The 12146-nt window shown below is 35.8% G+C and overlaps 1 protein-coding gene across 3 annotated transcripts in view; it reads right to left on the minus strand.

Moving 5' to 3' along the window:
• Positions 1–608: 608 nt before the first annotated feature.
• Positions 609–12146, minus strand: part of dnmt3ab (DNA (cytosine-5-)-methyltransferase 3 alpha b) — a 46880-nt gene continuing 35342 nt past the window's right edge. For all 3 annotated transcript variants that reach the window (XM_059353898.1, XM_059353896.1, XM_059353897.1), the window contains 8 exons: positions 12020–12104; positions 11394–11539; positions 9808–9898; positions 9504–9652; positions 8923–9008; positions 5227–5296; positions 4659–4777; positions 609–3839 (listed from right to left, as the gene is read on the minus strand). In XM_059353898.1, the coding sequence (XP_059209881.1) occupies positions 3698–3839; positions 4659–4777; positions 5227–5296; positions 8923–9008; positions 9504–9652; positions 9808–9898; positions 11394–11539; positions 12020–12104 (888 nt within the window). In that variant the 3' untranslated portion in view covers positions 609–3697. The remainder of the gene's footprint in view (positions 3840–4658; positions 4778–5226; positions 5297–8922; positions 9009–9503; positions 9653–9807; positions 9899–11393; positions 11540–12019; positions 12105–12146) is intronic.

Consider the following 12146-nt stretch of genomic DNA (forward strand, 5'->3'; position numbering starts at 1 on the left):
GTCTCTCAAGCAAAACAATAACTAACAAAAGATTAAGTTTGGTGACGTCATTTAATAGCGTGGGTTCATAGGAGTTCACCACCAGTGGCGTCAGTGCAGCCAGCTTCTCTGCAGATGTCTCCTCTCCAAAATAAACACATCAGGGGATTAAAACCAGAAAAAAACACTGCTGGCTAAAGCAGTTTCACATTAGAAATCGGTGCTTCTCTCATACTCGGCTGTCAAAGTTTGCTCAGTTCGTTTCTCTGATAACTTAAGATCCAGACAACTGATGACTAAAATCCTTAATCCAGTTAAAATATATCGTTGAAAAAGAACATGATGTAAGAAGTGCAATTAAAATGAAGCTTAACATTGTATAAAAAGTAAATTAATGACAGCGTCTTGCAGACAACCATGACAGAGGGAGATATGATTTACAGGTGACCAAATTACCCTGATAAAAATCATATATTTGTGTAGGTTTAAAAGTTGTTCAAAACATTTGGGATAATAAGTACACAACTCAATTAACTATATAACATAGGCCTAGTCATTTTAAGATGTTTTAATGCGGAAAAGTTACATATAATAGCTTTAAATGTGGAAAAAAAGGACAGGAGATGGTAGATTTTTGCACAAAAACAATACATTTATTCAAGTGTTCTCCAGCACAAGTACATACGGAGCCTCTATCTTCTCTCTGGACACTAAACTTAAGTATGGGAGGGGGGGGGGTTCGGGTCGAAGTGGAGAATGACTGCTACATTTGCTGTACGAACTGGTCTTGAGGAAAAAGCGTATAGGCCATTAACAGTTATGACAGAAAGAAAGTCACACAGAGTGTCAACAGTATCACCGAATATAGAATTATTGACCTGCCTTGAACAAAACTCAAATGTTGTTTCTGATTTTAAAAAACAAAACAAAAAAAACATCAATTCAAAACAACATTTTTGAAAACAGACATGGAGAATATTACGGCATGGAATGTAGGATTAAGAAGCAATGCGCATTAAGCATACATTATGCTACAGTAAAAGTTATTACCGTTTTTTTTCTCACACGATTTTCCCACAGATAAGCACCAACTACAGCAATCTCTAGTCTAAAACAATATAGGAAACCTTTCATTATTTGTTATCCTTATTTTTTCAAGTACAAAGTTAAAATGCCTTTGTTAATATATTTATATGAGTGAAATAATAGTTCTTTTCCGTTACTACAAGGAACTTAAAAACAGTCATTGTCAAGACATTATTTCTCTTCCAATCAAATATATTTTTCTTGTTTAGATAAAATGTTTAGCACCATCAGAAACACCTACAATCCCTCTTTTTAAAGTCTTACAAAAGGAAACAGAAGCTAAAAAAAACACCACCATGTAGGGCTGTGCAGTGAAGTTGAGACCGTTCATCTTAAAGCTGTCCGTAGGCCACTATTAAGATCACATGACATTAAATCTGGATTCACTTGACACGAACAAATCAGTACGATAAAGTAGTCGACTTGGAGTCTCCCTACATCTAACGCTCAGAACAAGTTTTGAATCAAATTTGTCACTTGATTTTTTTTATTTTTAACCTAAGATTTTCCTAATTTGATGATATATATTAGCAAAGAATTATATTTGTACATCTCATACGTAATAATAAAAAAAAAAAAGATAAAACAAATTGAAAACAGCAACCGGAAAACTCTATGTACAAAATGTACAAACATGAGGGGATGTTAAGTATTATAGGAGGAGGGGGGAAATAACATCCGGTTAAAATATCACAAGAGCTCATATTGAGCCAAGTGTGCATGGACAAAAATGATGGCAATAAGGTCACTTAAGAAATTAATTACATTAAGAAATTAAATTTCAAATTTAGAATCTTAAATATGATATAGATAAGTGATAACATCTGTTTTTATTATCCTCTTTACTCTTTGAGTGCCGACGTCTTCGTCAAACACTGTGTCAGTTTTTCGTTTTGACGAACCGCAGCCTAAATCCTCCATATTTATCTTAGAGGTTACAATCAAGAGAATTTAGTTTGTGAACGTAATCCAAATTTGGATCAGCACTTAATTTTGTCAACATGACGACTACGATTTATCAGGGAAACGGCAAAAGGGCCAACTGTCCTTAACAAGGGACAAAATATAATACAAAGCGCATGACGTAGTTCCCTAACTCTGTCTTACATTTTACAATCTTAATAGAAATAGACATTCTTTGAATCTGGGTAGTAACATACTGTATCGCTGCTTTAAAACAGGGAACAATATGGATGATGGAGGAAGGGAAAGGGGTTACAAATGTCAATCCATCTACTGTACACTGAGTCAAATAACATGGGTTTCACATATCAAAATCCATTCTTTCACTTCTATTGGCACAGCCCTACTGTATACAAAAAGTATTACACGAGGGTAGATCAGTTCACATCATAAAACAAAACAAAAAAAACAATTCACAAGAACCAATATTTTTTTTAAAATATCAAGAAAAAAAGAAAGTATACATATAAAAGTGCTTTATAATGTTGATAAAACAGCACAGAATTGCTATAAAAAGGTAGAAGAACTTTGTGAAGCCGCACCATATTGTTGAGGATTTGCACCTGACAGTTTTTCAGTTTAGAGAGGTGGAAGTTGATGAGGAGGGTTACCCGGCCTGGCCACCCTCCCTCCCTCCCGCCCTCCAGCAACCACACCTACTAACAGTTGTACAGTAATGTCATTGGTCAGGATGAAACTAGAAAAAAACAGTTTCACAGACGTTGATCTTTTTTTTTTTCTTTTTTTTCTTTGAATGACAGAAAACATCATTGCCCATGTGGCTAGCTTCACTTTCTGTTTGTGCAGGTCCAGGCAGTGAGCCTGAGTGTTGCAAGGCTGAGGGATTAAATGAGCACCAGTACGAACTGTATAAAAGCTGTAAAATGCAGAAAAAGAGCATATAGTCTCTTTTTGCAGTCTGTTATGTTCCTTTAAAGTGAACAAAAACGGCACAGAACAGAAACTTTTCTTTTTTCAACATCAAACACAAGTTTTTCCAGCAACAGGTTAAATAGTTCCGTATTGTCTAAAGTTGTAGTGCCACATGGGCTATGATGTTTCTTTTCATCTTGGAGCACCATGGTATTGTAACCATATTACAGTAGTACCTTTATTACCTTCAGTTGTGTATAGAAACTGTAAACAAAGAGGTATATGTGATCTGGTGTTTTGGATTCTTAGAGACGCAGCTCTCCTGACACTGAAGAAAATCGCCTTTCTCGTCACATCTCTGTGAGGCTCAGTAGCTGGAAGCATGGCCGCACTGCAGGTGGGAATCTAGCAGCCCGACGTACAGTACGCTCACACAGCAGAAACATTTCACATCTCTCAAAACCATTTCTCATCTTCCCGGGTTTTTCCCATCGCATTGCCGTCTCTTTTAAAAACACGTGTAGCACTTTTCTGTCTCAGTGTCTTGAGAAGAAAGCATAGTCTCAAGTATAGCTTGCACAAACAAATCAACAATACTTGATAACACTGCTAAAAGGTAATATCAAAATTAAATAGAATAAGAATTACAATTCAAATACAAGAAATAATGTGAAATCTACGTCAATGTTTCGCTTGCAAATTATACAAGAGTATAATTTGAGGATGAAGGCTCTTATTTCTAGTCACAACATACAGTTGTAGTTCCTAAATGGTTCTGAGCGAGTTTTCTTGCTGCTCATTCACAGGCAAAGTAATCTTTGAGTGGTGCAAACAGGTGGCGGATAACCGGGACGCTCCACGATCTGCCCAGGAGCCTTTGCCTTGCCAGTCGGCTCATGTTGGACACGTCTGTATAGTGGACTGGGAAACCAAAGATCCTGACAGGGAAACCAGCCAGACACAAAAGAAAAAACAGGAAGACAGACAGGGAGCAGGATAGGGGATGACACAAGGAGATGATTTTGAGATTTTGAACGCTAAAAGAGCTGTTGAAGATAATTAAAATAGGGATGCTCAACATTCATCACACCCTAAGGTTAGGGCTGGGCGATATATATCAATATAGAAGATATAGTGATATATTTTTAAATGTGATATGGAATTAGACTATATTGCATATATCGATATAGTTTTTTAATTGTTTAATTATACTTAAATGCTGCCCTTACTAGGGTTTGTCATATTTAGTTATTTTGTAATGTTCGTTATTCTTTTGCCATATAAATATATTTATTTCATAAAAAGATTGGCGTATTTTATTTCATAGGCTATTTTTATTTAAGATATTTTTCTATTTAAATGTGCACTTAATGGAGCTTTGATTTAAAAAAAAAAAAAAAAAGGTACTCCTATTGTTATACAGTATTTATGTTCACTCAAATAAATTGTTTCAATAAAACTACTTGTGACATGTCATATTTGGCTTTGACTTTGACTGAACATTTGCTCTCACTTTGCGATAAAAATATCAGGATATATATTGTATATCGATATTCAGCCTAAATATATTGGGATATGACTTTTGGTCCATATCGCCCAGCCCTACCTAAGGTGTGTGTAAACTGCAGGCTATGAACTACTTTTTAAAATAGGATATTTGAACTTATCAGTATTCTAACGAGGAGTAGGTAATTATTGGTGGAAACATTCCATATCATGAATCCCTAGGTTGCATGGCGGCCTTTTCGTTCACATACCTCTCCATCTCAGTGCACCAGAGTATGTCTTCCTTCTCGTTCATGTAGACAGGGAAGTGCTGGTCCTTGCCCTGCTTGATGGAGTTAGACCTGGTGGTGATGGTCCTCACCTTGTCAAACTGACAGAGAAAAAAGGGAACAAGAGAAATATTATTCCATGAGTCTGACTAGCTCTACATTTTTGTCATTTGATGCATTACTGCATAACAGATCAGATCGATTAATAAACAATTTTTCTGTTTCTGTTTGTGGTTATGTTCTCACTTAAGTTACCTCTTGCTGCCACTAGGAGCCACCCCTGCGCAAAGCTGCTTACTCCTGCTTTGAACAATTACAATAAATGTGTTCTTTTCTTTTCTTTTCTTTTCATATTTTATTATGAATAAAATATATTCTTTTACCTAAATCCCAGTTATGACTGCCCTTGGTTTTGAAAGCATATGTCAAAGAAAACATTCTTATCTTGCTGCCATCAAAATGCAGGTCACTTTGCACAAAAGCCTCCTCCAAATTAATGTAATTTACTGCTGTTGTGATATAGTTGCTCCATCAGATTATTACACAATACCTTAGCTGTTCTGCCGTGTTCTAAACAGTCCTGGAGGTCCACCCTGTCATTGCACATAGCACTCAAAGGCCTGAAAAAGAGAAAGAACAGGAGCCAACATTTATATTAAGACTTGGTGTGTAACTTTGGATTTCATTAAAGAAATCTGATGATAGGTAAAGTAACTGCACATGTTTTGCTTTGCTGATTGTACTCTGGGAAGACCATGCTTTACTTGGATTGAGTCTACAGTCTTTTATGCTTTCAGATAGGTCTTGATACGAATGTATGTGCACAGAAGGATTCACAGAACTGTTATGTAATATATACAGTACAGGCCAAAAGTTAGGACACACCTTCTCATTCAATGCGTTTCCTTTATTTTCATGACTATGACATTGTAAATTCATCAAAACTATTAATGAACACATGTACTTAACAAAAAAGTGTGAAATAACTGAAAACATGTCTTATATTCTAGTAAGCAAAGGGTGGCTACTTTGAGGAATCTAAAATAAAAGACATGTTTTCAGTTATTTCACACTTTGTTTGTCAAGTACATAATTCCATATGTGTTCATTCATAGTTTTGATGCCTCCAGTGAGAATCTACAATGTAAATAGTCATGAAAATAAAGAAAAACGCATTGAATGAGATGGGTGTGTCCAAACTTTTGGCCTGTACTGTACATAGATGTATCTTTTCATAGAAATATTTTAATTCACACCAAGGTTATTATAGTTAACAGAAACTAACTAAAAACTAAAACTAGGTGTGAAAAAACATTTAATTTAGTGATTTTAGGAGAATAACCTAATAATATTGTGTTAATTTATTATATACAGGAAATGTTTTTAGCTTTAGTCTTTGTCAATTTGTTTTTTAAAAAAGACATATTCACTCAGACTGTATGTTTGTATTGTAGTACTTTTTTGAATGTTTGAAATCTTGCCCCTGACAAATATCCCCCATATTATCATAAAAAATAAAATAAAATAAATACTGAAACTGATGAAAACTACACTGAAATTAAACATTTTAGACATAAAAACTATCTGGAACTGACTTACTGACTTGAAAACTAATATACGAATAAAACAAATAACAACACTGCTACACTTTAAAAAAATATTTTCAGAAACCCCAGAATAGTATAAAAGTAAGCACCTTATACCCTATCTGCCTTATTATTTTATTTTTCTATATATATATTTAAAATATTGTATATATTTTAATCTACAGTTACTATAACTGACATTTTTCTGTTTATATCCTGAATTTCTGTAGTTGTTAATAAAGATCTGAAATTAAAAAAAAAGAAGAAAAAAGTGACAACAGTTTTACCACGAGCCGAAAACAAACGTCAAACAGCCACTTGAACTTGACAAAGTTAGCAACCCAATAAAGTGTAAGTGAAGCATGTTTACCATTACCCCCTTGAAGTGAACAGCCCCTTGAACCCCCTGCGTGCTAATGAGCTTTCTGCTTAACTCTATGGGGTCTTGGGCTATTTTGTCCATTTTTGAATCCTTTATGTCTTTTCGTGTATTTGTAAATAATTTTTTGTCCTTTTTGGTCATTTGTGTCTTTTTTTGTCATTTTGTGTATTTTTTTGTCATTTTGTGTCTTCTGTGGGTTTTTTTGGTCATTGTGTCTGTGTTGCAAATGTGAACAAAGGTTGCAAATATAACATATAAGAGGGTTACATCAAGTTCTATCATTTTATACTAATATATACTAATATATTTGACCTTGTCTCCAGTTTTACTTGGTATATCATCATCAAACTGAAACTGGCCTCATGGAGTTTACAGCCAGAACTTTAGAGGTAAATTTACAGTAGGGCTCCACGCTGCTTTGTTTTTACGTCTGGATGTGATGAAGAAGTCATGCTTTAGAGCTTTTGGAGACTCCAGAGGGTTAACCGTCAGCCAAGTCACATCTTGCATGCATTGAAGCAGTGGTGGAAGAAGTATTCCAAATCTTGTACTAAAGTAGAAAAAAATCTCTATTACCAGAAAAAGACAAGCATTCTAAACCTCACTTAAGTAAAAAGATAAGATAAGATAAGATATTCCTTTACTGGTCCTCCATGGGAGAAATTCTGGTGTTGAAGAAGCACACGTTCAGAGTAAAACAGATAAGATAATAAAATAGAATAATAAAATGGAATAGAATAAAGAAAATATGCTATTGCTGTCAGTAAAATGTACTGAAAGTATGGCAACTATTCATTGTGCAGTAAATAGATCCCTGTCAGTGTTAATATTACTGCAGCAGTAATGTGTATGTTTCATTTTGACTGCTGTAAATGTTTAATGTTGTGCAAATTTTAACTCCTTCATATACTGTGGGGCTGTTTAATCTAAAGCGGTGCATCATAATGCATCATAGTGTAGCACTGCCCATATTACCATGTCACTTCACTGTTTTGTGTATATCCTTGCGTGTATATACATATATTTATTATAATTTATTGTCCATATACAACATACAACAATCTCTCAGGAAAACCCTTATGTGCAATATTAACAATAACGTTCAATAGCAGCCATGTCTGTGTTTTATGTATAAAATGTGTATAATGTATGTATATTTATTTGTGTATATCATTTCTTTTTTTTTTCTTTGTTGTATCTTTTTAAACTCCCCTTGCTGTATCTTGAGCTGCTCTGACAACTGAATTTCTCCACTGCAAGATAAATACAGTCTTATCTTATATTCTATAAGATCATATCTCTTATCTCTCAGAGCTCAGAAAAACAGCTGCTGTCAGCTTTGTGATGATTCTTTTTCCAGATGGTCCAAGAGGGTTTTTAAAAAGTTTATGTTTCATAAAATTGACATTTTCAAGTAAAGTACCTAGAATTTGTACAGGTGTAGAACTAGGTAATGTTCTCCACTGCTGAATGAAGTTAATGAGTGAAAATAAAACGACTGTTCGATATGTTTGACAGGGACCTTCACTATCCTGCCACTGATATGAATACTGATACAAAAAAGAGGCACGCCATGAAAAGGTAATGCATCTAATAATTTACTTAAGCATTTAACTTGTTATCCCTACATTTGGCAGTACAACAAGATCAAGAAATGGCTTAGTCCTGTAGATGCTTGAACATCTGATATTTAAGTTTTCTCTCCATTTCACAAAGTGAGGTTAATGTTAGGCTGAGGTTTCCACTTTGCTTGATTTTAATGTATATAAGAAATATTATGGGACGTTGGGACCCCATTTGTTCTATATTTTTTAAATAAATTAAATTGTATGTGTGAGTGTGTGTGTTTTTATGAAACGTTTATTCATTTTTATATACAGCAATAAAAAAATGTGTGCCTATGCACATGAAAGGTCAAATTTCTCCTAAACTATCCACCAAAATCAGTTTCAGAATAGGACGTTATCATGCTTAATTTTTTATATCTACACTACAGCAACTAGTTACAATATCTGGAGGTTATTACAAGGTTAAGGATCTTCAAGAGGTGTTTGAAGTTTGTCAATTGGTCAGTTTTATTTTCTGATTCTAAAGCCTTAAGAATTCACCCCTTAATTTAAATGTATAATGTATAGTAAATATATTAACTAGGGTTATTGTTAAAAGCCTGGGCTTTGTAACAGAGCAACTCTGTCACTGTAGTCCCTTGTTCAAAGGTTTTCTTTTCCCCATTGCTTCTGTTACAGGCTTCTTCTTCCCTCACCATTCACACACCAACCTGTTCATGCCAGGAAGGTTACCCCAGAAGTAGCGGGCACGGTGAGCAGCAGACACTTCCTTGGCATCGATCATCACTGGGTTGCACTGAAATCCAAGCAAAGCAGAGGAGAAAAGACATCAGGAACAAAGGTAAGGTGCTGTGTTACATACAGTCTGTTATAGTACAGTTACCATTTGATAGCACAGTATTACTGGGATTGGTAAAAACTGGACTTGTATAGTTTTGATTAACTAAAATGAATTTAGAGTCTGGTAAAAATCTCCAAAATGTTTCATTGTATACCACAAACACAAAGAGGAGAATATTTATAAACCAACAGCTGAAAAAAATGCAATATGGAGAACAAAAGTCACTGCTCAGGAGTACAACAAACAAACCACAGATTAAGAGAGTCAGTGCTGCCTCCTCATGATCTGTGACAATAGGTGCCACAAGGGGGCATTCATAAGCCATCAATTCTTCTGTCACTAGTGTCACATCACACTGTATCTCCATGAGAGTCAAAGATTTAACTAGCTAGGAAAAGGTATGATAGATAAACCTTTCGCAACAAGTTCAGCGGACAGAGAGAAGCTGACCTCTAAAAAGCGAGATATGTCCCTCTTATCACTGACGCCCATGGCAACCACGTTTTCAAAGAGCCAGAAGAAAGGCCGGTTCTCCCCCTCCTTCGGCCGAGCCTCGTGGAGCAGCCTGTAAAACTCAAAGAACAGGCGACCGGTGCCCTCTGTGGGACAGAAACAGTCAATGTTAATGTACAGTAAGAGACACATACTAATCACACTGATGATTTCTCTGTTCAGATAATGAACTTGTTGGTACTTGACAACATCTTTATCAAAACATCACAAAGAAAGTCATGACAGTGAAGAGTGAACCTACCAAAAAGACCTTTCCTAGCAGGGTTGACTATAGAGAGGTCGTTGCATGGGCTTCCACCAATAACTAGGTCAAAAGGACCCCACTCGTGTATCTGTATACAGATTAGATAGAGTCAGAAACACAGAGATAAAGACAGAGACAATATAGATAGTGATATGTTGTAAAATTAAGTGATCCATCATTAACCAGTGACCAGTTCAGTTCTACTTGTAGAGTAGCAACGTTTTGTTCATTTCTCTTAAAAATATTGAATTTCATTGGCCAAGAAACATGTCAGATGATGTCAGTAAACTGTACATATGGCATTTTAAGGAACCTTGATGCTCAGGCATCAGAGACAATACAAGTTTTATGTTTGGGAGGGCTAAAGTCAAGTTCTCTCTGGTTGACCAGTGTTACAAAAGGATCTGTTCAGAAGACATTTGGGTCTCATTTTTTGTATCCATATTCTACATTTCTCTTACATTTTTCTTTGAGGTTTTCTCGAAGTGTTAGCCAAACACCAAACTCTCCTAACTGCAATAACTTGTCGTAAATTGCTGATTAGTTCAAGAGGAAGGTTTGCGTTTGTCAGATTTGATCAATAACGCCCCCAAAAAACGGCCATATAAGGTGTTCCAAGAACATTTTACCAAATAGTCAAAAGAAGAATTTCACATTGCAGAACTTCAAGTCCTGTCAGAAATTAGTGAATATAATTTGCAGGGTCAGTATAGTGGCATTACATGAAACAGTTAATATATTAATAGTACAGCTGTCAGCAACGTGCCATCACAGCAGTGCTGTACTCTGACAGAAATTATGAGGGAATTTTATAACATGAGGTTCGATGCTAGATAACATCTTTCAAAAGCAAAATGATCCATGCGGCGTATTAGAATCTCATGCAGGAAGAACATATAACGTCCTCAAGTATGTTGGAGCCCTAGTTTGAAATTAAGGTTGATAGGACTTTTTTCAAAAAATGTTTTTACATAAAATCCTTCCTAACATAGTTTTAACAACAACCTCTGCTTCTGCTGTAGAGCTGTGAAGACACAATAGTCTGGAGTCTAGAGATAAAATGATGTGGTGGAATTTGAATACTTTGTTCTCGGACTGAGTAGCTGCCAGTTGTACTCATTGTGATAGTTTTGAGCGCTTCATATTCACAACTGGAGTTGTAAACACTGACATTGCCTGTATCTCATTAGACTTCACAGTCTGTGTTGCTTTCATGTTTCAAGCCACCATCTTATCCAAATATAGCTTTTTTTTGTCTTCTGTTTCTTTCCCTTTCAGTCTCTTTATGATGAACGTGTGTTTCTGTTTTACTACAGGCACAGGCAACAATTTTATATTCCAGCAGGACTTCTGTAGTTGCTTGGCAACACATCTGTAATACTAGCTAACTATCACTAAGTTTGTTATCTCTGCGTTTACTAAGTTGTTGAATTGCTCATTTTCCACATTCAAGATTAAAAAAAAGTCAGTGTATGTTAGACAGTTGTCATGTGCGATTTGACTAGTAAGTCTGCATAAGCCAACTCTGAATGTGAAGCATCGTACAACTGGAACAGATCACGCACACTCAAACTCAAACTCACATGTTTGCGCGTGACGTTCCTCACATCGCCAACGTACATGATGCGACCCTGATGCCGAACGATACCCACAGTGATGGAGTCTTCGCACACTTCAGAAGCAATATAGCGATCCACTTGGATGCCAAGTTCTTTCAACACCAATAGCCCTGCACAGAACGGGGGCAAAGGTCAGGCAGAACATAGAAAGATGATGACGCCTAAACCATTGAACTATGCACGATAAAAAAAGCTAAATCTGGCGTGTAGCTTTGGAGCTGCCATATGCTGAATTGTACTGAAAATAACCACTCAAATCCTTCATTTAATGTCTAAAAAGATGCTCAACCTACATTCGTCTCCCCCCATTAATATATTGCTTTGATATCATTGACTAATAAACTCTTACAATGACTATAATGGTGTTATCAGATCGGGGTGAATTGTATGTGCTTTTCTTGATGGACAACAAAGTTGCTACTAGAAAAGCAGAAAAAGGTCTAAAATGTAGATTATTTTCATATTTATTTTGCAATAAGAGTTTATGTCATAACTTATCATGAGTGGAAGTCAACGCTGTGTTTCTTGATACAAACAAAAAATGTCATGCAGACTTTGAATAGTCAAAAGTGATCTAGTTCTTGTCTAACCTGTTGCTATGCCGTCAAATAGCGACAGGACACGAACGGGCTTCCTTTTCTCCACCATGACTGGGGGGTAAAGCTTTGGTGCGTCCTGAAATACAAAACCGAGAGAGAGAGAGAGAGAGAGAGAGAG

Source organism: Centropristis striata, chromosome 16 (assembly GCF_030273125.1).
Source record: "Centropristis striata isolate RG_2023a ecotype Rhode Island chromosome 16, C.striata_1.0, whole genome shotgun sequence".
Taxonomy (NCBI): domain Eukaryota; kingdom Metazoa; phylum Chordata; class Actinopteri; order Perciformes; family Serranidae; genus Centropristis; species Centropristis striata.